The sequence below is a fragment of the Cydia splendana genome, chromosome 8, assembly GCF_910591565.1.
Source record: "Cydia splendana chromosome 8, ilCydSple1.2, whole genome shotgun sequence".
In the NCBI taxonomy this organism is placed as follows: Eukaryota; Metazoa; Arthropoda; class Insecta; order Lepidoptera; family Tortricidae; genus Cydia; species Cydia splendana.
In genome coordinates this window covers 11,900,351-11,927,135 of record NC_085967.1, presented here as the reverse complement: position 1 = coordinate 11,927,135, position 26,785 = coordinate 11,900,351, and the positions used below count along the sequence as shown (strand labels likewise).

At 37.3% G+C, this 26,785-nt stretch overlaps 1 protein-coding gene across 4 annotated transcripts in view; it reads left to right on the top strand.

Moving 5' to 3' along the window:
• The first annotated feature begins 524 nt into the window (after positions 1–524).
• LOC134793136 (TOX high mobility group box family member 3-like) overlaps positions 525–26,785 on the top strand; it is a 41,086-nt gene continuing 14,825 nt past the window's right edge. The window contains exons 1-3 of one of the 4 annotated variants that reach the window (XM_063764704.1): positions 525–689; positions 1,179–1,352; positions 20,400–20,474. In XM_063764704.1, coding sequence (XP_063620774.1) covers positions 1,290–1,352; positions 20,400–20,474 — 138 coding nt within the window. In that variant the 5' untranslated portion in view covers positions 525–689; positions 1,179–1,289. Of the gene's footprint in view, positions 690–1,178; positions 1,353–14,958; positions 15,287–20,399; positions 20,475–26,785 lie in introns of those variants that run through there. The other 3 variants (XM_063764707.1, XM_063764705.1, XM_063764706.1) reach the window with 3 other exon arrangements.

Genomic DNA, 26,785 nt, shown 5'->3' with positions numbered 1-26,785 from the left:
CTAAAGCGGCTAATAAAACAAGCACTGAATAAAGCAATGTTTCTTCCAGATATCGACCGTTCTGTAAATTAACATTCATAGAGACGTTATGTAGCTAACAATATATGTAGCGATGGGGATTATGAGATTTATGATTTAGGTATTATGGGTTTCTTAAATTTAACTTTTATACTTATTCTTTTATAATTATACGTAATTTTTAATTTATGAAGTTCGCTGTAAAAAAAAAGTGTTGTTAACCGCAAGGCAAGGCAAGGCATTTAGCGATGTTTCTTCAAGAATGACAATTTCTATTTAAGAAGCTGCTAATGAAATTCATGCTTGAAGGAAATACCTCCAATGTAAGTTCTCGAGTTTAATAGAAAACATTGGTGGAACCCTTAATTCGCGATTAAGACAAACATGGTAGTGGGGTGGTGTGGAGACGAAGGCCGCGGAGTCAGTGCATATGCGGGCGTGTGAGGGGGTGCGCGGCGCGGAGCGGCCCGGGGCGCGGGGCGGCGCGCCGCGGGCCGCCACTTCTCTGTGCTCGAGGAGCCCCGGTACACCTCGGTTTCCGGCGGGCGCTCCCTCGCGGATTCGCAAGTATCCCGCCGCGGTCGCGCGGACCCGCGTGCCGCCCACGTGGCCTCTCACTTAAAAGACGAAACTCCAGTTTTTTTACGCGCTCCCCATTGATAAAATCCCACGTAATTATGACCAGGCGATTAAGTTCAGTAATGCCTTTTGCTTGCGTGCAGAGCTCCCGTTCATCTTCGATGTAGCTTGCCACGCAAAGTCGATGAAATTCTTTGGACAGTTACGTTAGGAATTCATATAATTTATTTTGATTTGGAAGTTTATTACTAAACATTAAGTTTCTAAAATATCCTTCTATATATGAATTTTAAATATACCTACAATTTAGCACCCAATTTACCAACCGTCCACCCCTATTATTACCACTCATCACGTATTCCAATATTAAATAATATGAACATACAGGACGTCATTCAAACTAAACGGTTCATATCTTTAAATTATATCTATACATAAGTATGAATTAGATTGCCGACGGCTGTCCAAAGTTTGAAGACATTCCGTTAAAATTAAGGCAAATACATAGTTTATACCTCTGACCGGGCTTTGAACTCAAGCATAAGGCAGGCAAATAACAGTGATTTTTCTAATCTATCCAGAGCCTACGTTAATTTATTGTTACTTTTCACGGGTCAAATTGAATGAATCTGTCAAATGGACCGTAATATTTTAAAAGCAGATTATAAAATCAGAAAAGTGGATGTTTCAAGATGGAGCCAATACAAACGACACTCCGCGATCAGGAGAGAGCGTATAAAATGTATATGTACACGGTGAGTTATAAATTGATATTACAAGAAAATAGGGATGTATCTACCGACTAATCGGCAAAACAGGCCGATTAATTGGCACTTTAAGTTACAGAAACCAAGACATAAAAGAATTGGACAGTGTGTATTTACTCGTACTTACTATGTTTTAATAACTATTCTCGTTAAAAACATATTTATGTCGCAAAGTCGCAAGCGAAGATTTTTGTTCAAAAAATCCTCAAAAAGTTAAAAACCCCTCACGTAATATAATGGACGCCCCCAAATTCATGTGCCATCATCATCATCTTCTTGGCGTTATCCCGGCTTTTTGCCACTGCTCATAGAAACCTGTGGTCCGCTTGGCAACTAATCCCAAGAATATCACCGACATCTGACCTGAGATGAGATACCGACTGCCATCTGCAGTGGCGTAGCGTGAGCGTGAACTAATCTAGCCGTGGGCGAAGTCGCATCTGCCCCCCTTGGAGCGGGAGGCCGTGGGCGACGGCCCACTTCGCCCACGCCTAGCTACGCCACTGGCCATCTGACCTGCCATCCCAACCTACAGCAGAAACTAGGCCTTACTTTGATTAGTCCGGTTGCCTCACATTTTTTTCCTTCACCAAAAAGCGTCTGGTAAAAATCTAATAAAATCGTAGATAAGTTCCGAAAAACTTATTGGTACGAGCCAGGATTCGAACCCAAGAAGTTTATTTGTATATTGTATATCCGTAAGTATAATATTTTGAAGGAGAAAGCAGTACGGACCTATGTTAAATTGTATTATTTAAGGAGTCTTGAAACTTCTAGACTCACTCATTGTTCAATACTTAAGTTAAATCAAAACGATAGGTAGGTTTTTCAACACAATTTTTCGGGGTTCCGTACCCAAAGGGTAAAAACGGGACCCTATTACTAAGACTTCGCTGTCCGTCCGTCCGTCCGTCCGTCTGTCTGTCTGTCTGTCTGTCACCATGCAGGCCATAGCTAGGCAGTTGAAATTCAAATACATCACAGATGATGTATTTCTGTTGCCGCTATAACAACAAATACTAAAAACAGAATATAATAAATATTTATATGGGTCCCATATGACAAACGTGATTTTATTGCCGTTTTTGCGTAATGGTACGGAAACGGAACCCTTCGTGCGCGAGTCCAACTCGCTATTGTACGATTTTTTTCAAGTCAATCGCGGTATTACACAATTATCACGCGTTAATATCCCCATCTGTTTCCTGGCCTCTTTTTCCGCATATTTGTTAGGATCCTAAGGATCCAAATGGCTAGGAGAAGAGCGTGAAGTGACTGCAAAGGCACCATTCATTTATTACGTAAGACGATTATTGCCCGTTTTTGACCCCCTCCCACCCCCATGTAAGAAAAAAAAATTAGAATAGGCCGACCCCCTCCCCATATCACCCCTATATTACGTAAGAACTTAAACGAAAAAATTAATACACGTTTGGTTTGTTTTAGTGTTTATTTTTATTAAGAATCATTTTTAGAACATTTATTTGAATTGAACCTACAAAGGTACTGGAGCCCGTTTAAACTAACCTGAAAATCGTAATTAGATTCCAAAAAAAAGTAAGACAATGTTGCCACTGCAATAATTTGTTTGTAAAATAGTAAATTCCTTTTTATAAATAAACACGCTAAGATAATTTATTTATTGGTAATTTTACTCCTACGATCTAAAAAGGTACTTTTATTTATTTTTTATTTATTATATTTTAGAAACATACAGTCGTTTACAAACAGTACTTATACAATATTGCTAAAGTTTAGACCTAGAGTTTCATTTGTTACATAAAATCACAGTCTGTTTTTTTTTTACTTATATTTACTTACTTACTTACCTACTTTTATACTTACTTTTACTTACTTATTTTTACATAAATACAAGACGCACTAGTAAAAAGTGGCAACATTGTCTTACTTTTTTATGGAATCTAATTATGATTTTCAGTATAGCTTTGCACCGTAAACCGTAATTGATAGCATAGAGTGTGGAAGTATCATTATAAACGCAGCGACATATGCCGATATTAAAAGATTTGTTTCTAGACGAAATACCGACACTAGGCTGGTAATAATAATGTTAAATACGTACACTTCTTCTAACTGTATAGTCAAGTTTATTTATACGTCATAATACTCATAATATACGTAGCGACTTTATTAAAATCTGGGGTAGCCAAGCAATTTAAATTGTACCGTTATCTGTACCGCAGGTAACGTTAATACACAGAGTTAATAATAATCTACATACATACGTTATGTTGTGGAAGTTATGTTATGTAAATGTTAATTTAGTCTTCGTAAAACCATGATGTCAGTTTTGGACATAGGTTACATATAGGCACACCTATATATTGGTAGACATATATAGGTGGTAAACTATGTCCAAATGTATATATAGTCCACCACATCGATTTCGATGACGGCGACCTCAGCAATCAAGGGTTTTTCCTCTTATGAGCTCTTATGTGGCTGGCCAGGCCAAACTTGTTCTTAAAAACTCTGTCACATTCACGGCAGTAGAGTTGACCGGCTGTGTTGTACGTATACACGTAGGAGGGCTTAGGTTTTTCCTTGCGCAATTTACGTCTAGTGCCGCGAGGCGGTTTTCCTCAAACGACTTGATGGATTCAAAGGTGGTAGACCGCCAAGATGACCGTTTCGCAGCGAGCTCCTCCCAACGTGCAGGATCGATGGCACACGCGTTTAGGTGACGCTTGAGCACGTCCTTATATCGGAGATATTGACCGCCGTGCTTTCGCTTACCCTCTGCTAATTCTGAGTAGAATATAGCTTTAGGCAAGCCGCGATCGTCCATCCGGAGAACATGCCCACACCACCTCAACTGACGCTGCATCAATAGTGCCTCCATGCCGTACATCCCGGAACGACGCAGCACCTCAGAGTTGGGAATACGGTCCTGCCATTGAATCCTCAGTATAGATCTTAGACATCTTAGGTGGTACGTGTCTAGTTTTTTGACATCTGGCTTGTACAGGCACCATGTCTCTGCGCCATACAGAAGGACTGGGATTATCAGGGCCTTATAGACGCTTATCTTAGTCTCAAGCTTGATATCATGGGACCTCCAGACACGATCAGTGAGTCGCCCGAAATTGGCAGCGGAGTTGGCAATGCGAGAAGGTATTTCTGAAGCCAGGGTGTTGTCTTGGCGTATAGTGCTCCCAAGATATTTAAAATGACAGACTTCATCTAGTGGTTTCCCATCTAGATTCAGCGGTGTTGAATCAGATTCAACTCCCCGGGGTGGTTGTTTGAGGATTTGCGTCTTGGAAGTACTTATTACCAGGCCGAATTGTTGGCAAGAGCGATTTAATGCGTCCAGGTAGCTTTGGAGATGCGCCATACTGTCAGACATAAGGCATACGTCGTCAGCATAGAGTATCTCCAATATGGAGACCTGTTGCACTTTAGATTTCGCCCTGAACCTTGATATGTCAAAGACACCTTTCTCAGTCCTCACATTTAGTTGTATCTGGTTGCCACAACACTTTAAAGCGTCTCTCATCACCACTGAGAAGTATATAGCAAAGAGTGTGGGTGCCATGACACATCCCTGCTTCACTCCGCTTGTAACCTGGATCTCCTCAGAGAGTTCGTTTTCATGTTGAACCTGCGCTTTCATGCCATCGTGGAATTGGCGAATGAGGTTTACGAACCTCTTTGGATATCCAGATTTTCGCAGAACAAGCCATAAGGCTTCGCGTGGGACTCTGTCAAACGCCTTTTCCAAGTCCACAAAGCACATGTAGAGAGGCCGTTGGTGCTCAAGGCTTTTTTCTTGGAGTTGCCTTACAACAGCGATAGCGTCAATGGTACCGCGGCTAGGACGGAATCCACATTGACTTTCTGGGAGGTGTTGTTCAGCTAACTCACTTAAGCGGGCGTTTATAATGTGGGCGAGGATTTTACCAGCACAAGAGAGAAGCGATATTCCACGGTAAGAGCTGCAATCGGAGACATCTCCGATATAAGGCAGGTTTGCACTGAGCGCGTCGGGATTTAGAACATAGTTAAAATGCTCCGCCCAACGCTTTAATACGGCATCTTTATCCGTAACTCGGTACTGCCTGTCCTTTGAGTACATTGGAGCGACCTTTCGGACTCGTGGGCCAAAGATGGCCTGTATGCCTTCAAAGATCTTACCAGTCTGATGTGTATCGGCACAGTGTTGTAGTTCAGCAGCTTTTCCCTTCCACCACTTATCCTTCAGTTCACGAACCTTAGATCTTAGATTGTGTTGAGCCTCCCTTCCAGTAGGGGTGCCCGCAGACTTCGAGTTTAATTCATGCCTGTATCTTTCAACGAGCACTTTTATACTGCTGTCCGACGCATCAAACCAGTCTTGATCCTTCTTCTCCGGTTTTCCAATAGTTTCCAGAGCACAGGCATGGAGGTTTTTTGCAAATGATTGCCATTCTTCATCTGTTGTCAAAAACTCGGTCTGCGAAACACTCGCAGCAAAAGCTGAATCTAATGCACCACCCAACTCCGGTGATGTTATAAGCTTAGAAAAGGCCAGTTTTGACGGGTTTTTGTGGGGTGCACGACGTGGAGCTTTAAGATTTAATTGGATCTTCGTTCTGATGAGACGGTGATCAGTCCAGCCCAGCGCCCCACGCATCGCTCTCGTTACAAGAACGTCACGCAGGTCTTTACGGCGGACGATAACGTAGTCTAGAAGATGCCAATGCCTTGATCTTGGGTGCATCCACGAAGTTTTATATTTCTCGGCAAGACGGAAGAAAGTGTTGGTGATGGCAAGATCTAATTCAGCACACAACGACAAAAGGCGTGATCCGTTGTCGTTACACTTTCCAACGCCATGTTTGCCGAGGACACCGTTCCAGTGTTCGTAATCGGTGCCTACACGGGCATTAAAATCTCCCAACAATATAATTTTGTCGTGCTTTGGAATTCCTTCAAGAGTTCGGTGAAGTACTTGGTAAAATGCCTCCTTATCCTCGTCCGATGAAGGTAGAGTTGGGGCATAGGCACTTATCAGATGGGCGTATTTGTTATTTGTGATTTGTAGGCGCAGAGTCATGAGGCGGTCATTGACACCCTTAGGCAGGTCACTCAGATCTCTTACCAATCTATTGCGTATAGCAAAGCCCACACCATTACCCGCCTTTTCACCGGCAGGACGTCCGCTCCAGTAATATGTGTAGCCTCCAAGCTCTTCACGTAGCTCTCCGCAATCGCTCAGGTGGGTTTCGCTAATGGCAGCAATATCTATTTTATATCTGGCCAGCTCTCTCGCTATCAGACCAGTTTTTCTTTCTGGACATAAGTTGCGATTGTTGTCCAGTAAAGTTCGAACATTCCAGGTAGCTATGCAAAGTTGTCGGTTAGTTATTATCATTTGTTTTTTATGTGTCTTTCGACCGCATTTCTTCGATGCCCAGATGCCCGCGGTTAGGCACCTAGGTAATAGAGAGGCAGACTATTTTTGGGCCACCTTTTCTAGGCCCCTCCTCTGTGCAGAGGAAAGCAGAGCGATCCTAAATAGGGCTGCTTTGTCGGCAGATGTGCTGCCGAACTCAGAGTCCCGCCTCAGTCGACTCCAAGAGCGACCACTCTCTCCTGGCCGCCTACGTGCAGGGTGTCAACTAAGGCCTTGGTACATCGATACCTAAACCCCACCGCCAAAACCCCGTCGCCGCAGGACTTTTTAGCTCGAGTCCAGATTGGGTTGCTAAGGTCATCTGCGCGTGAACTTATTTATAGTGGACCAGCGTTGCGCGGGTGCAAGTCCACTTCACTCATCCCTACCTCTGTGGCCCAATGGACCGGTAAACCGGTACGATCGGCAGAGGTCGGGATGCAGCGGAAAGGCCGAAAGTCACTAAATGGATTCTGACTAACGCCCTTAAGGTTTCCCACACTACCCTGCTACATCGACATTTTAGGAGGATATGTGTCGATGTAGACTTTGCATTCACGGGAATCATCCGTTAACTACTCCACAGCTGCTCGTGGATGTAGTCCCCTTTCCTAGGTTTAGCCCACTGACGTGGTTGCCCGGGGTGTAGCCGCTATAACTACAGCTTCTTGGAGCCACTAGGAAAGAGATTGCAGAGGTTAATAGTTATGAATATTTAGAACACTCCGCTACACCCCAAATGCCATTAAATATTTGTCCAAATATAAAGAGGCTCGGAAAGGTCCTCTTTATTCTTTGAAATCAGTGGGCAATGATGCATTGTATCCTCTATAGTGCAATATTACAGTTCTGCAACGAGGGGAGTAAGTGAAATATTGGAAAAGAGGTCATTGGATTCACGACAGTCGCAGGTCAGAGTGAATTAAAGGCCGAGTTTGCAGTATTCTTACACACAATGTTTTTCATCACACTTGTGAAGAAAAAACTAAATTTTAAGCGAAATATTCTTCTTAAATACGGTGACATTTTAAACATTCATCCGCCATAATATTGTCTTGTTTTGACGGGTTAAGTGCTAAATAAGCATCGAAGGCACAGACCTATCCGGCATTCAGGCACAATTGGAAATTGTGTAAAAATATTTTAAAGAGCTTTTAAATTTATCAAATTAAGTAAATATTTTTAAACATAAATACTAAATTGTAAACGTCAGTATTTTAAAAGTAAAACTCATTTATATCTAGTTAATTCGTATGAATTAGTAAGATACTTAATAAAAAAAGCTATAATTCCCTAGTGAGTTCTAGCTTTTTTTTTCACAATCCGTAACTCCCGCGGGAACAAATAGAACTTTGTCCTTTAGTAAACATGCATGAAATATTATCTTTTTCGAGCAAGTGTGATAAAAAAGGTATTTTCACTTCTCATGCTCAAAAAGTGCACCTTTATGTCGTGCGTAGACGACATAAAATCGCATTTTATGCTCTAGAGCATAAAAGTAAAATTTTCTTCTAAGACTAAGGTAATCGGTCTCAACAGCCAAACAGTTATAGTAGATTGTACATCAAGGGCATAAAGTGACCTATTTTCACCCGAGGCAATTTTTTGGTCTGAGCGAAGCGAAGACCAAAAAAGTAGACGAGGGTAAAAATGGACATTTATGCCCTTGTTGTACACTCTGCTTTTCACTTCGATTGCGAGGAAAATAATTCTATTTTTCACGGCAATTTACACCACGAAATTGTCGTAAAGCGAAAGCATAATACATAACCAATTCCCGCCAACTAACTTTAAATTTTTTTTTTTTTAATTTTCAACATGTGATCAGAGTTTCAGACGCTTGGTTTTCTGCCAAGTTAAACATTTCGGAGCATTTTTGAACGATAATCGACTCCTATTTTATGTGATTTACTAAATTTAATGACAGAAAATACGGATTTCTAATAAATTGTAGCAAAAATAAAATAATATAACAAGTTTTGTCATCTACACAATTTCATTGCTCAGTAAAATTGTGCAATATGTTTTAACTGTTTCATGGCTGTTGAGACCGATTACCTTAGTCTTAGAAGAAAATTTTACTTTTATGCTCTAGAGCATAAAATGCGATTTTATGTCGTCTACGCACGACATAAAGGTGCACTTTTTGAGCATGAGAAGTGAAAAAACATATTGCACAATTTTACTGAGCAATAAAATTGTGTAGATGACAATACTTGTTATATTATTTTTTTTTGTTTCTATTTATTAGAAATCCGTATTTTCTGTCATTAAATTTAGTAAATCACATAAAATAGGAGTCGATTATCGTTCAAAAATGCTCCGAAATGTTTAACTTGGCAGAAAACTAAGCGTCTGAAACTCTGATCACATCTTGAAAATTAAAAAATAATAATTAAAAATTTAAAAAGTTAGTTGGCGGGAATTGGTTATGTATTATGTTCTTTCGCTTTACGACAATTTCGTGGTGTAAATTGCCGTGAAAAATATAATTATTTTCCTTGCAATCGAAGTGAAAAGCAGAGTGTACAACAAGGGCATAAATGTCCGTTTTTACCCTCGTCTACTATTTTGGTCTTCACTTCGCTCAGACCAAAAAAATGCCTCTGGTAAAAATGGGTCACTTTATGCCCTTGTTGTACAATCTACTATTGATTTTGAGGTGTTTTGTTTCCTCATGTTAGCTGTTAGGGTGGACTTCTAAATGACAAATATTTAATGACATTAATTTGAAATAGATTTGTAGTATTTTACAGCTGGTATTTTATTCTAGTTGACGTGGTTAAAAATGTGGTTCACTCGGCAGCAAAGATTGTTTACCTCTCGTGCCTTGAAATCCTCGTATCGCTCAAGATTCCACTGTAAGAACTACTCTCTCTACGCTTGTGGTTACATTTTGGAGTCTTGTACTTGCTCGGGTGTCTATATTAGCACGGGGGGTAAACAAGAACATTAAGCATTGTCAAACAAATAACTATTTCCGCATAAGTACTAAGTAATACCTTCTCCGTATACAAAGCATATACAGGGTGGGTCAAAAGGGTGTTGGCAGTTTGAAAATTGAATAAAAAAAAACTTTAAATCGTACAACATTTTTAATACTACTTTTAAAAACACAAGTTATGGAAATTTTATGACTCAAAATAATGTTTAAATTAGTGGCCAACCTGAGTTTCTAGGCGATCTTGAAGGCAAAATCTCAAATTATGGATTTTTTTCGAAATATTCCCATCGGGGATATTGGCGATTTTCCGAATTTTTTTCCTTTTGAGCTGCTCAAAATCTTTCGAATTTGAGTCAAAGACTACAGATTTGAGGTAATACCACAGAAAAAAAATCAAAAGGACCGAGATCGGGGCTGGGTGGTGCAGGGCTCGGAAACCGTTCTCATTTGTCAAACCGCTTTCGTTCATTCGCCCGGGAACGAAAAGGATTTCGTTTCCGTTTGCGGTTACCGGTTAAAGAACTGTTCTTTTGAGATAACGGTTTATGCCATATACATTCTCATTTCGTTCTCGAGGAACGAAATTGCCCGGTTAAATTGAAAATATCGAAGCGAGATAGAACGAGTAAGTATTTCTATCTCTTTCACGTATGACAATGAGTTTAACCGAGAGTCTCCGAAAGCCAAGAGTAACCGGTATTATATCGTTCCCTGCGAACCATAAAGTTCCGTCCCTCTTCTTACCGGTTAGGAGAGAGAACGTAATTTGTTAGTTCGCGTTCCATCAATTAACCGGTTTTTTAGTGAACGAAATAATATAACGGTTTTGGAACGATATTAACAGGTATTTCAATACCGGTTCCGAGCCCTGGGGTGGTGGCCATTTGTTATCATTCCTTTCGGAAATGAGATGAGCATCTGATTGGCAAAATGAAGTTGGTTATTCGCATCATTTGGTTTTAATTCATAAACAAACTGAATGTTTTAAACCTTAAGATGCAAATTATGCTTCAAAACTTGTCGCAATGTTGAATTTTTTATTGTCCGTAGCCCAAACTCTCTTACGCGTTGATTGTTGCGGATTTTGCCGAACGCTTGCTCCACAATGTCGGCCGTTCTCTCATAGGCTGGACGTCCGCCAGGCATTATTGCTATGGTCGAGCTGGTTGTTTGAACCATTATGATTAATTTGCGTATAACATTAACACTTGGAACCTCACGTTAATCTCGTAAATGATATTCCTGTCGATACACCCATGGTGCAGTAATCAACGATTTAGGTTTCTGGTAAAAAGCTCATACACAAAATGTAGGCTCCGTTCCTGTGTACTGCTCTATGCCAATAAAATTTCCACGAAACGAGGCGTATAGCAACATACCCCCCCACCGCACCCCGCCAAGCGGTTTTGAAAAATTCAAGATTAAAACTACCAACATCCTTTTGGCCCACCCTGTACAAAGCCTTGGATTTCAGAAAAAAAAATTATCAAGACATACTCTTTACTTCAAAGGAAAAAACCTTAATACATATAATATAATACATTATTTTCACCACATACGCTCGGAAAGGCTCTCTTTATTATAAAAATGATGGGTCACAAAAGCTTTTTATCCACACGATAGCAAATTAATTTTGTGAAAATTTTGAGTTGTTTCGTCACGCTGGGCTTTTAAGCGATTTATTTGGAATGATAAATATTAAATAATAATATTTTTTTCTATTTGTTTTCGATTAAGAATGTTTTACACCTAGTTTTTGTAACTACGAGTATATTGCACACGGCAGCAAAGTTTGTTTGCCTCTCGCAACGCACTAGTTTCTACTTTATTAACCACAAGCTTGCGAACCGAACCTTTGCTTGCTCCGGTCTTATTCGAAATAAGCATGAGATGTAAATAATAGTTTTTTTTTGTAGGTACTGGGTAGTTACTAAATTCACCGATAGCCAGTGGCGGATTCCCCACAGTAGGTTTTATTTTTCTTCCGCTAAGAAATTATATGTCGAAGCTTTGATTCTACCTCAGAATTCTATTTAGTGAAATCTTGAATAGCTATGCCCACAGGCAAAGAATTAAATTTTTCATAGTAAGTCAGTAACTTAAAAATCGGTACCCGTAATATAAAAAATAAACTAACGATTCTAAAATAATTATATATGTATTTCCAAACTTGAGTTCGTAGTTCCTTACAACAATAGTTATTTGTTTTACAATGGGGCAAAGTTGTTTTTTAACCTCTCGTGCTAATATTGATACCCGAACAAGCGAAAGATTCCAAAATTGAACCACGAGCGTAACGAGAGAGAGAGACCGAAGGGAGTGTTTTAAATCGACACGAGTTTTACATATGGCCCTTTAAATTCTTGACATACGCACGTAAAGTGTCATTCTATAGAACTTGCTAACTAATGTAAACAAAATTCACTAGTAAATTCATTATTCAGAGACAATTTCAATATGGCGGTTTGTTTACATAGTTAGCAAGTTCCATAGGGTTACATATCAGAATACCGAAAATCGCTTTACCTAATGTTGAATCACCTATGCTCGTTTCACCTACTTTTTTAAATACCTAATGATCAATTAACCTAAGCTCATAACACCTAATGAGCGAATTACCTATTGCACGTTTCACCTACAATTGGTTTACCTAAGCTCAGAATACCTATGCTCGATTTACCTAAAGTTGCAACACCTAATACTCGAAATACCTAAAGCTAATATACCTAATACACGAAACACCTAATGTTGATATACCTAATGCACGAAATACCTAAACTCGGTATACCTAATGATCGAATTGCCTAAAGTTAACATACCTACTGCACGAATTACCTAAAGTCGGTATACCTAATGATCGCATTACCTAAAGTTAACATACCTAATGAACGAAATACCTAAATTTGATACACCTAATGCACGAAATACCTGAAGTCGATGCACTTAATGAACGAAATATGTACCTAAAATCAAAAATACAGTGAAACCTGGTTAATTGGCACCTGGATAAATGGAAAACCTCAATAATTGCAACCAAAAGTCCGGTCCCGGTCCCTTGAGACCAAAAGGCCTCTATAATTGAAAGTTTGGCACCTCTATAATTGCAATTTAGATTTCAGGGCTTTTCGTAATTTTGCCTCTGTAATTGACCACATCGCAACTAAGACCTCTATAATTGATACTGTGCTAAAAAAATCCGTTATTTTTGCTCTTCTTTTTACCTCTATTATTGAAAGGAGTCTTACTTATTACCTCTGTAATTGAAATAATGTAGTTGTAGACAGCAGCAACAATATTTTAATAGCAATGATCATTTTATTTATATCTTCATCCAGAATTCAATTTATTTATTGGGTATCTATCACAGCCTGTAGTAGGTGAAATAATTTTGATTAAATCAAAAACAAAGTATGCTTTGTACATTCTAATAAAACTTTTTTCTACAATTCAAGGGAATTTTTTAAACCCAAATGATTAATAAGAAAATAAAGTAGTAATTAATGTAGTGTAAAAGTGCAAGTATAGACAGAAGCTGCTAATAGGTATATAGACCAGAAACCCAGAACGTACGCCTGTAAATCTACTTTCAATGGTTATTTGCACCTCCATAAAAGAAATTTGTCAGAACGCAACCTCTATTAATGAAAACCTCTATAATTGACACAACGATTTTTTGAACCTCGTCAATTGACACGACCTGCTTAAATGAAAAACCTGGTTAATTGACAAAAAATGGCCGGTCCCTTGAGATTGCAATTATCCAGGTTCCACTGTATAATTATTGTTTAGTAGATATTATTAGGACATAGGTATAATTTTTTGCCAAATCATTCAATTGGCTTTCAATTTTATTATAATATAAGGTCTAGTCATTTGCCAGAGTCGAGATAGGTGCGACGACGAGCAAAGCGAGGAGGAGCGTGTTAGGTTAACTACGACCAAACAGTGCCAAAACCGACTTTTATTCATCGTCATGATGTTAACTTACAACAATTAAGTTTTTGATAAGTTAATTAATTTTGTATTAGACTTACGAAATCATTGTACTACCTAAAAAGTAGCGTTTCTTAAAGTATATTTTTAAGTTGTTATCCAAACAGTTTCTACTGTAAGGTTGGGAAATCATACGATTTATTGGGTGGAGTTGCCACTGGATCATTCGGCAAAATGATATGAATTTTGTACTAGGTATATAGACTTTAGGTATTCCGTGTATTAGGCATATCGAAATTAGGTAATTCGTTCAGGAAGTATATCAACTTTAGGTATGTCGTGCGATAGGTTTAACAGTTTTAGGTATTTCGTCCATTAGGTAAATCAAGTTTAGGTACATCGTTCATTAGGTATATCAGCTTTAGGTGTATCGTCCATTAGGTATATCAGCTATAGGTGATTCGTGCATTAGGTATAATAGCTTTAGGTGAAACGTGCAGTAGGTAAAACGTGCATTAGGTATATCGTGCATTAGGTGTTTCGTCCATTAGGTTATTTGAGCTTAGGTATTATAAACTTAGGTCAGTAAATGGTTAGGTAAAATGATCGATAGGTAATTTAAAAATAAGTGAATCAAGCATAGGTGATTCAACATTAGGTAAATCAGTTTTCGGTATTCTGATATGTAACCTTCCATAGAATGACACCTTACAGTGCTAGTTACCGCACTAGGGCGGTAAAATAGCACCATATATAATGTAAAAAATCAAACAAAATCAAAACAAATAATTTTAAAATGAATATTATTAAATATTTATCATTCAAAATCATCATTTAAAAGTCAATTCTACCAGCCAACATAAGGAAACAACTCAAAATTTGCATTTGATTAAGTACTTTGTCCCACATGTGGATAAAATGCAACTTTCTCATCAGTTTTTGAACAATCAAGAGAGTCAGCTGGTATCCAGTAGGTACCTATTGTACCAATTTTCAAATTTTTAACAACTATTGTAAGCTTCATTAAATTGTTTGAAAACGTTAATTAAATCGAATATTCTGAATGACATTGAAGAATGAATGTATCGTAGTCGTCCTAATTGATTGATAAGTATGAAGCGGAAAATTGTGGAAAATTCGCTTCGAATTTCATATTGCTGGTCTGTCTGGCTGAAAGCAATCTGAGTATGTGGTATTGGTAGATGTTGAGATGGTATGTTTGTTGGTCGGGCATCGGGCAGGGCTGGCGCCCCCGGCGGCGGCGGCCGGCGGCGGTACTAGCGGCCCCCCGGCCCGCAGCGCGAACGCCACGCAGTCTTCCCGCGCTACTCGCACGTGCTGTAGCCTGCATTCCACGTGATACTATATATTACTAACTTTATCGAGAAACAACCACAATCAAGTGCTAAATAACCGGACTTAATTAGTGCAACTTGTGCTTTTAATGTGATCAATTACATCATTTAATAGGGTACTGTGTAATGACTTCAGTGCTCTATCAATTAAAGTTGCTGGTAATTGCATTGCTCTTTTTACTTCCAATACATTAATTAAGATCTTACATGGGACCGGAACGCATTATTAATGTATGGAATTTATGAAACCCTCCGCTGGAAGGACTTAGTGGCCGTAATTGAATTTTAAATGGTAGGTAAACTTTAATTACTAATGTGTATACGTAGTTTATAAAGTATTAAAATAAGTTTAAATCTGTATGTCGTAGTATAGTATTTCAAAGGATAGGTATATGTGCTTATGTAAGTGATGTCAGAGCAATTTAAAGTGCTGTTCAATTTAATCACCATTAAGAACATTTAACGTAGGTTCGTTACGGCTCTACTACCCGCATTATTTTAGTGAACGTTATTGTACGGACCTAATAAATAACACCGTCAGGATATTTTAGTGTCATGATTAAGTAAAAATAATATTTATAAAGCCAAAATTAAAATACGATTACAATATTATTTGTACTTTTCGTAAACTACTCACGTTACGTACGCACTTATCTAGTTCGCAACGTACATATATGTATATTGATAACCAGATAAGATGTCGTTTCTTAATGAAATAGTTTCAGTAGTAGTTCCACATATTATCTACAATTATGTTATCTACAGTTGTAACCTAATTTAGTTATATTTATTATTGTTAATAATTTAACTATATTTATTTTAATTAGTATTAGCTAGCTAGAAACTATAGGTATACATAAAAATGTTGTATACTTATGTGGCTCTACGCATTTATATTCTAATAAGGATCGAGTAAGTTAATCGTCCCAATTGGACTGCAACTTCCACGTCGTGGTATCTAGGTACTATTTACTGTTCGCTTTCATCTTTTTCTTTGTTTTGTTAGGCCTTTTTAAGATTGTGAAATGTAAATTCCTTCGTCTTGTAATATTCCGTGGGTTCCGTAGACTTTCCAATATTTCTATCTAACGTAACTGTGAATGTGGGTTGTAAGAACTAATTTGATAAAACAGATCTGCTCTATACGTGTATATAAAAATAGACTCATGGACTAATATAGAAGAACGCATAAAAAAAGGTTTAGTTGCTGGATTACAGTACCTAAAGTAATTTCAAAATTAGTAATTAAACTTTTTTTTTTTGTGTTCCTCTAAATGTGTCCATTAGTGTATTGAATAATGATAACGTGCTTATTTTAAATCAGGGACATTAGAGTACACAAAAAACATAGATGTACTTATGTACATTAATACATAATGCGTAGGTGGTTAAGTTTATTTCAACAAAGAATGCTACCACCTATGGCCCGTTCAATTTATGCCTACTTATACATATATAGGCACAGGCATAAGTGTTAACTTGACGTAGGAAAGTTTTCAACATTTGTCTTTTATTTTTCGCTAAATTTAGAAGTCATTGTATAACAGGAACAGGCAAACCAAAACATCATCCCGGCGGTAAATATAAATATTACAAACTATCACTGTTTAATAAATAAATATCCAAATGTTTTTATCTAAGTTTAAACTGAGCTAGACGCTCTCAATACTACGAAACCCCCAGACATACTCCCTTTGTTTAGCCGTTCTACCTACTTACAAAGTAAAATAAAAGAAACGCGTTTAAAACATTCAAATGAAAAGTATAAAAACAAACTAACCGCCCTCTACACAATCCCTCGGACCCCTAAAAACTGGTAGAGCAGGTTCATGTTTGCTGGCAAAGAAATGAGTCGCTACTAAATTGTTACGATAGATGGCAGCTCCGAAGAACATTTCCCATATAAAAACCTCTTACATCAACTTTATTGACGCTGATAATGGATTTTTTACGAGTGTACAGTTTTTTATAGCTGCATGAAATTAAACATGTAATGTTATGTTTTGGGTATGGGTTAAATTAGGTTAGAAAACAGATTTAGCATCTTTTGGAGTACGTAACCATAAATGTCATATATTGTACTGTACACAAATTCCATGTGTCTAAAGGTATTGTTTGGTACTAGCCTCTGCCAGCAACTATGAGTGAAGTCTGTACCGATCCCGAATAAACGATTGCTAGGAGGATACATTGCGAATATGTTTTATTATCTACATGTAGTTATCCCTTGCCTCCTACGAGTTAGGTTAGGTTACTACGAATAGGAAGACATTATGTTTCTGATGAAAGACACATTCCATTTGTAATAATAACATCAATTGATTTAACGCTCTAACAGTGGGAGGAGCAGAACGAGGTCACCGACCGGCAATTATAATGTCCTCCTAGAGAATACTTACCATCTACTCTGGCCGGTACCACGTACACGAACCTTATTGACGAACCACTTACACAAAATACTTATTCTACATTTTCATTGAATAGAAATAATAAGTTTTTCTTGTTTAGTTTAGTTATTGAATAATATTGTTTTAGTATAATAATCAAATTAGATTAGGTATTTAACGCTACTAATATATATATATCTAAATATTCGATCGATTACTTCACGAATAAAGGAAAATTTTGAAAACAAACTAACTAATGTTTTTGTAGTCTTGGACGTGAGAAAATGTATCAATATAAAATTTACATATATGTAGATATTATAAGTCACTTAAAAAAATATTTTGCAGCTCCCTTTTTAAGAACTTCCATAAATAATAATTAATTCTAAATTAACACTTATATAGGTACCCTTAACTTTATACAAGCTTACTTTTCGAACGGTTTAATCTAACCTACCTACTTATTACAAAACTTTCTACTTTCCACGCTCTAAAAACATATTAGATACATCGTATCATTATGGATGCCAGATTTAATTGACAATTATTGAGATATATCGGTTAGAAAAATAGCTCCGCTTGTTATCATAATATCTCCTTTCAAGTTAACGTTTATTATAATGTAGGTTACTTGATGTTGAGTAATTGTGGCAATTACGCCGTGGCATAAACGTTTGTATAAAGGATATAATTATACACTGTAGAATTTATAAACTCGCTCCCTGAGTGTCTGATGCAAACTATTATTTTACTTAATGATACAAATAACACAGAAACAATTATCAGGCATGTCCTTTCACTTGGTTATTGATAATATTGTATTTTGTGCTGGTTGCCCGCTGGGAGCGCAGCCGGTGTGCCACAAAACCGGTCCGAAAGGAATGAGACCGACTTGTGGCTCAAGGTACCACTATTACAATGTTGATCAATCGGATTTTGAATCGACTGAAACATTTACGTACTTAACTATTTAATACCTACATCTCTTTTTACAGGACATATACTCGAATGTAGCGTTTTATTTAATCATGTTCGTCCGTCTGTCTCTCCGTATGTCACAGCCATTTTACTCAAAAACTACATTAGCTATTTTTTTAGCCTATTTGTGTGGCCCACTGCTGGGCTATATTTTAATAAATTTTGGAACACGAATTTTTTGACGTTTTCTTTGAGATCCGTGGTATCGAGGTATCGTGCTACAATATTTTATTTTGAATTTACATTTTTACCGTATTTAACATTTATTTCGTTTAAAAATTGTTTTTTTTTATTCGCAAGTGTGATGAAAAACATTGTGTATAACACGAGTGGCATTAAAATTTTAAGGGAGTGATAAATTCCCTCCGCCTACAGGCAAATTGTAGATTGTAGAGTCCATAAAAATATAGAAATACTTTTAATGCCCTCTCGTTAACAATTTTGGCCATACCTCCCTAATTGTACAATGTGGTATTAAACATAGCTTAATAGAAACGTGTTTATTTTTATATTCTGCAGTTTATCCAAGAGTAAACAGTAAAACTTGCTGTCGGAACTCGCAACGGCACATTGGTTCAATCATAGTTCGGCTATAAAACACGGACTGCAAATAAATAAATACATACATACCTACATAGAACTCAAACTAAATGCTGTAATACAGAGAATGCCATTTAAGCTCAGTTCTCTACGCCAGTCAATATCGCAATCTTAAGAAATAGAAACTGGAACGAGAATTGCCGTACCGACTAAGTAATACTTAGGAATAAAAATGTAGAGTAATATTTTTATGACATGACTTTAGGCCTTAAGTGGCTACAAGTGTTAAAACACGTCGGTAGTAGGGAATGCAATCTCGCACCAAGATTGGCGATTCGAGATCTCGCACGAAAAATCTGAATCGAGATAGGATGTTTCGAGATCTCGACCGTCACAATTTCGAGATCGAAATTTGACGAAGATTTGAAGAAGATCAACAAATTAATCAACATATAATAAAAAAACTACTTTTATTTAAAAAAAAAACAAATAATATGTATGTTGCTCTAATTTGCATGTAATTATGAAAAAGTGGTATTAGATATTTTTAATTTTACAAAATTGTAAGCAGAGGCAACTACATGCTCAGTTGATAACTTGAAAAGCAGTCAGCAACTTACAAAAAAATGTAGGGTAAGCGAGCAAAAATCATGAACATAAGGTCAAAAAGATTACTCAAAACAAAGTAATTCACACGGATCAATCTTTCAGTCTCGTTCGAGATCTCGAAAATATTAATCAAGATCTCGACCGAGATTGCTAAAATCGAGATTTCCTGTCAACGAGATTGAATCTCGAAAATTCGTGCGAGATCTCGCGAGATCTCGAAATTGCGATATCGAGATTGCATTCCCTAGTCGGTAGTTTCCAAGCAGATAATCCGTATCGTATAGGTACTGTATTTTTCTAATTTGTTCGCCTGGTTATCATGTAAACTATCCCTCGTGACATTTTTCATTTAATAATATTTTCTTACTTTTGAAACTTTATCAAATCGTAAGTCTTATTAAATAGTTAAGCCAATATTGGCTTGGTTATAAACCTAAAATTGAAATGCAATTGCGGTTATACACCGCAATTTCAATTTAATTAGCAATGCATTTTATATCCCAAGTTTCCGAACCCGAATTGAAACTTCCGCATCGAAGGGATCAATCACGCAATTCTCAATCAAGCAGAGTAAATAACCAGGATCGAATAATTTGCTCTCCACCCGATAGTTGGATCTAATCAGCAATTTTCCCGGCAAAGATTGAGGGAACTTGGTTGCTTGATATTATAAAAAGCAATAAGTAAAGTAAAATTGATGGTAACTATCATCCTGGGAACTTAAGGAGCCTATTGTATATGATTATAACCGTTGTAAGTACTGGCCATCGCAGAATTTATCCTAGTGTAGTAGGTACTTAAGTACACTCTAGTAAAAAACAGGATCATTAATAGTATTATAGACAGTTTGTTATTTATCATTATTATTGACGGCGTTTATCTTTGTTGCAGAGACCAGACAATCTCGAGTTGCCGCTGTCAGCCCCCCGTGACACTAAATCTAGTGTGTACGCTATGAATGATCAAGTGAGTTATTTTATTTTACACAAAGAATGCAATTAGTAGCTCTATAAGAATTCAAACTTTGTATTACATATTACAATTGTGTAATATAATAAATATAAATATTATAAATATAAATATTATAGGGACATTCTTACACAAATTGACTAAGTCCCACGGTAAGCTCAAGAAAGCTTGTGTTGTGGGTACTCAGACAACGATATATATAATATATAAATACTTAAATACATAGAAACAACCATGACTCAGGAACAAATATCTGTATCATCATACAAATAAATGCCCTTACCAGGATTCGAACCCGGGACCATCGGCTTCATAGGCAGGGTCACTACCCACTAGGCCAGACCGGTCGTCAAATAATAATAATATCAGTTGAATTAATTTAATTACTTATTGAGATCTTACTCGATGATAGGTATGCGTGAACTTTAGAGTTGCCTCAAATTATAAATCGAAAGAAAAAGTTAATCGCAGGCGTATCTTAACCTTACTAAATGCTGATTTGTGTCAGGTCAGGAGAGAATAATTTAGATGTTTTTCATAGGTAGCTACCTAAATCTTTTTGGTATCTATGTACTAATGTAGTTATGCACGTTTAGACTAAATGAACTCGTGCAAAACTTTATATTGTGTTAAATTTAATTTATACCCCTTCGGCGTCGTGCCCCGGCCTCCAAGCTATACGAGGCCACCTTGATAAAATCCGCTTTAAGCACTGCTATTACGTCGTTATATTTTAAGGATAACGATTATTTTTATGACTTTGGAAATGTAGACAACACGTGGTAATACAGGAATTATTATGTAGGGCCTATGTGGTTCTATATTTAGCATTAGGTAATTCTTTAAATTCATATTGGGTGCATAAAACTTAGTAATATCGAAATTTAGTTTTTGAATACTTGGTGTAAACCCTTTTAACTTGGACCCATGAAGCGGCCCAGCTTTACCACTGAGCTTTTAGAGAGATTGATTAGGTAATAAAGTTGTGTTATAAATTTTGTTTAATTGTTTCTCCTCCTGGCTTTCCTTCAGCATGGTTTAGACACCATTCAGTTTACGTAATTTAATTTTGATTTAATTTTGTTTTTGTTAACATGGCTGTTCCCATTTTAGACAAGCCGGATCTTTTCATCTCATTTATTTTTAACCCCCTTTAAAACAGCCGTGTTACTATTTAATTTTTAATTGCCATAACTTTCGTTTAAAAAGTATATTAGGATTATTCCTTATGTTAGGTTTTAGGCGAATTGAGAATAATGTTCGTCATAATTGCGAGCTAATAATGGACAGTAGGTATTCAATTAGAACGGGTCAAAACGTACCGGAAAAATAGTTATGGTACGTTTTACTAAGACGATAAGCATACTAAGTTGAGTCGCTCAAATTCAAACTCGAGTAAATCCATCTGTGATATATGTATGTAACCAGATTATGCGAATTTTGGTATTAACAAAAGGTTAATAATGGTATGGTAGATATTTGCTGAGAGGGCCGAATGGATTTACCCGAGTTTGAAGTTAAGCGACACATTTATAGAGGTAGAAGTTTAAAACATGCCTATAAAGGGGCCCATTGATTACCAGTCCGCCGGACGATATCGGCCTGTCAGTTGTTCGGAACTGTCAAAATTTTGTTCTAACTGACAGGCCGATACCGTTCGGCGGACTGTTAATCAGTAGGCACCTTAAGTTCGGCATATAAATTGGGATTTAAAGTTCATTTATTTTATACTTATACAAATTTGTTTGGACCTGAACATACAGGCCATAAATGGGGTACCTATACCTATTTCAGTAAAATAGAAAAAAAAATTATACGAGGTAAAGTGGGACACATGGGACGGTAAACCACGAACAGCAGTTAGCACAGAAATTCGATCACAGCTCACATACACCTAGAGTCAGACCAAGCTAACTCGGCAGCGATTTTGGTAGCACAGACTGTGCAAGTTTATTTTACGTCATATTCTCATGGAAGTTGGTCGTTCAAAATAACACTTGCACAGTCTGTGCTATCAAAATCGCTGCCAAATTAACTTGGTCCGACTCTACCTAATGCTAGCGACCGGAGCGAACGGCAAAGGGAGGTTTCCAATTTCATACCAGTCCTATTGTAACACCTAGTATAGCAATAACAATAAATTACCCTATGCAATTATATTTTGTTTGCTATATATGTGCACAACACAACATGACAATAGAATTAACGTGTTGCCTTATATATATGTATTATCAAAACACTAGCGCAGTAAGAGCTTTTTATGACATTATGAACATTAATTTTGTGTATAATTTGCTTGGATTATTCTCTGCAACTGAGAATTTTATTAAATTTTCAGGCATATACGCCTTGGGTTTTGCGCCTAGAGGATGCCTGGCCCGATCTCTTGTTTATACGTATACATTAGTGATGTACCGACTATTGATTTCGCCGACTAGCCGACTAGCCGACTAATCGGCGCTCGAATGGCCGATTAGTCGGCCGACTAGTCGGCTAGTCGGCCAGATCATTAGTTTCGTATAAGTTCAGGTGAAAAACAATAGTTTTGCTCCTTTGGTTGCGCTATTCATCATATTATCTTGGCTAAAAGGTATTCTCTACAGGTTCAAAGACCTATCACAAGGATCCTCGTTCAATTTGTCTTTCCTTTATTTTGCGATCCTGAGCAGACTGTCAGTACAACTTGTAGGAGGTATTTCCAAGGCTCTATTTCCTGTATGTAGTCGCCAGTTAAGAACCTATCCCCTGTGGTCAGCGTCTTTACGAGCAACGTGCCCTGTTTATAAGTCTCTAAATTTTGCAAATAATTAATAGTTGCCCATGGCTCCACTATTTAAAAAAAAAACTCAATAATAATGAAATCATTTAACTATAGAACTTGGCCATGAAATTACACGACAATCAGTTGAGATCGACCTGCAGAGGAAAACACCAGCCCACCAACATACGATAACGATCAAACGGTCAATTATATGAACTAGGGATGTACCGACTAGTCGCCGACTAGTCGGGAAAGCCGACTATCCGGCCACATTTGTAGTCGGCGATTAGTCGGCGACTAGTCGGCTAAATTGGCCGATTAGTCGGCACTTTATTAGTGAAAGAAAAACAGAAAAAAATAAATCAACAGTCAATATTTACCATATGTTTTATGTCTTTTTTACCAAATACCTATTCAGGGTGCATACGAAAACTTTTGTTCATATAATTGACCGTTTGATCGTATCGTATGTTGGTGGGCTGGTGTTTTCCTCTACAGGTCGATCTCAACTGATTGTCGTGTAATTTCATGGCCAAGTTCTATAGTTAAATGATTTCATTATTATTGAGTTTTTTTTTTTTAAATAGTGGAGCCATGGGCAACTATTAATTATTTGCAAAATTTAGAGACTTATAAACAGGGCACGTTGCTCGTAAAGACGCTGACCACAGGGGATAGGTTCTTAACTGGCGACTACATACAGGAAATAGAGCCTTGGAAATACCTCCTACAAGTTGTACTGACAGTCTGCTCAGGATCGCAAAATAAAGGAAAGACAAATTGAACGAGGATCCTTGTGATAGGTCTTTGAACCTGTAGAGAATACCTTTTAGCCAAGATAATATGATGAATAGCGCAACCAAAGGAGCAAAACTATTGTTTTTCACCTGAACTTATACGAAACTAATGATCTGGCCGACTAGCCGACTAGTCGGCGGACTAATCGGCCATTCGAGCGCCGATTAGTCGGCTAGTCGGCTAGTCGGCCAAATCAATAGTCGGTACATCACTAATATGAACAAAAGTTTTCGTATGCACCCTGAATAGGTATTTGGTAAAAAAGACATAAAACATATGGTAAATATTGTTTGTTGATTTATTTTTTTCTGTTTTTCTTTCACTAATAAAGTGCCGACTAATCGGCCAATTTAGCCGACTAGTCGCCGACTAATCGCCGACTACAAATGTGGCCGGATAGTCGGCTTTCCCGACTAGTCGGCGACTAGTCGGTACATCCCTAGTATACATACATACATACAATACATAACCGAAACATTACGTGTTAATATACATTTGAATTACTCGTTATATTTTAAATAGCTTTTTATATCAAAATCATTTTTTTAAACATGCAGATACGTCTGCGAGCGATATTCCAAATTTTATATTAAAAGAAAAAATGGAAAAATTACGCTTCCGGCAGGACTTAAACCCGCAACCTCCGCGATGCTTTTTATATCAAATATTGAAAAAAAAAAGTTTTTACTTAGGTACTTTATTGCACAGTAAAAGGTGTACAAAAGGCGGACTAAATGCTTGTAGTTATTCTCTACCAGTTAACCTTCAAGCCAAACAGAGATCAAACAGTAATATAGATAGATACAGTTATATAAGAGCCTATTTATTCAGCCTGTTTAACAGTCCTTGTGAAATGTTAGTAAGGCACACATCACTATAAATGTAGTCTAAGAATGGAAGCACAAGAGCCTGAATGAGAAGAGTGTTAGTACTGGCCGATAGGAAATGTTTAAACCTGTAACAATTATCTCAGGGTATTAGTGTTTTAAATTAAGTTCAGGTCCTTGTTTGAGCATTTTCGATCATATCATTTTACACTGCCAGTGTTTATATTTTAAAAATAAACATAAAGATAGGCACAGTAGGTACTAGTACAGGTTGGTGCACGATATTGATAATTAATACAGTAAAAAAGTTAATATGAAAAGGCTCAGAATATTAATAGGCATTCGTTTGCATAAAGAACAACCTCGCATGCATATTAAGTTATTAACGTAAATGTATCTACTTACAACATTGCAACATGATAAAAAAAATATGGTCAATAAAAAGCAAAAATGCCGAAAGAAAATACTTAATACTTTACAGTATTCGATGTATGTATGTAAATAAATGCAAATAATGACGTCCCGTATAAAATTAATATCGTTGCATCTAAAGTACAGTATAAAAAGAAGTTATCCTACTCGTTGCAACCGATCAATATTATTGTTATCCCTGTCTGTCTGAGCACGTCTGAGGAAGGACAAAACAGGGTAGTAAGTGACAGTGACTTAACTGGCGAGATGCTCTAGCTAGGCAAAACAAGTAGATTGCCAGAAACGAATAGGTACCTATGGTTTTTAGGGTTCCGTACCTCAAAAGGAAAAACGGAACCCTTATAGGATCACTCGTGCGTCTGTCTGTCTGTCTGTCCGTCGGTCACAGCCCATTTTCTCTAAAAGTACTGGACCGATTAAGTTGAAATTTGGTACACATATGTAAATTCGTGACCCAAAGACGGACATCTTACGGAAACAAATGAATTTTAAACATGGAGTCCACTTTTGGGGCGTAAATGAGAAAATTAAAAATAATGTTTTTTAAACTATATCATGTTAGATATCAAATGAAAGAGCTCAATTTGAGAATCTGAAATATATATTTTTTGTAATTTTAAAATAAATAGTTTAGAAGTTATTTAAGAAATAGCCAAACAATTGGGTAATGTACGGAACCCTTGGAACGCGAGTCCGAGTCGCACTTGGCCGGTTTTTGAACTAGGCAGCCGGTGAAGAGGGAGAAAATAAACGCCGGTGGCGCTTTGTTTAAAACAAACCTGATGTGGCAGAAAGAAACATCCATGGACTACAGATTTTTGGTTCCAGTTGGTACTAGTACACTCTGTGGGTTCTTAACCTCATTACGGGCGTTTACGCTCACCTTAGACATTTACATAGGTACCTACCTACTATCAGCAGGAAAAGTAGCTAAAGCGCTTGATATACCTTACTAAATTCAGAATCCTAAATGTCACTAGCTAAGTGTAATTGCATTTAGCCAATAAGCAATAAGTTGTAGTAAGAATGCTAGTTAGAAAGACTGATCTAAGTAAGGCTCACCACACTGATACGGGAAACTAGTTTTAACTTCTTCACTAAAAACGGGTGTTTTTACGGTAACATATATAAGTAGTCTAAGAATGGAAACACTTACTTAGGGCATACTGAAAATTCCTGGACTGGCCACTTAGAAAAAATAAGTCTTCTCATATATCAGAATCCAGAAACTTTCAGTATGGCCCATGTAATACCTACCTATCTACAAACTTATTACAAATTTCAAAAAGTACGATATGTGGAATCTTGAACGTTGCGAAAGTTTCGAGGCACGAGGGTTAGGGAGGTATTCCACTGTCCAATTTCTTTGTCCAATGTGTATTTTATCTCGCAATTTGCTTAATGAGAGCCTGAGATGCAATGACATTGGACCAAGATATTGGACAGATGGAATACCACCCTTAAGAGCCTGATGGGCTCCATCTATGCGT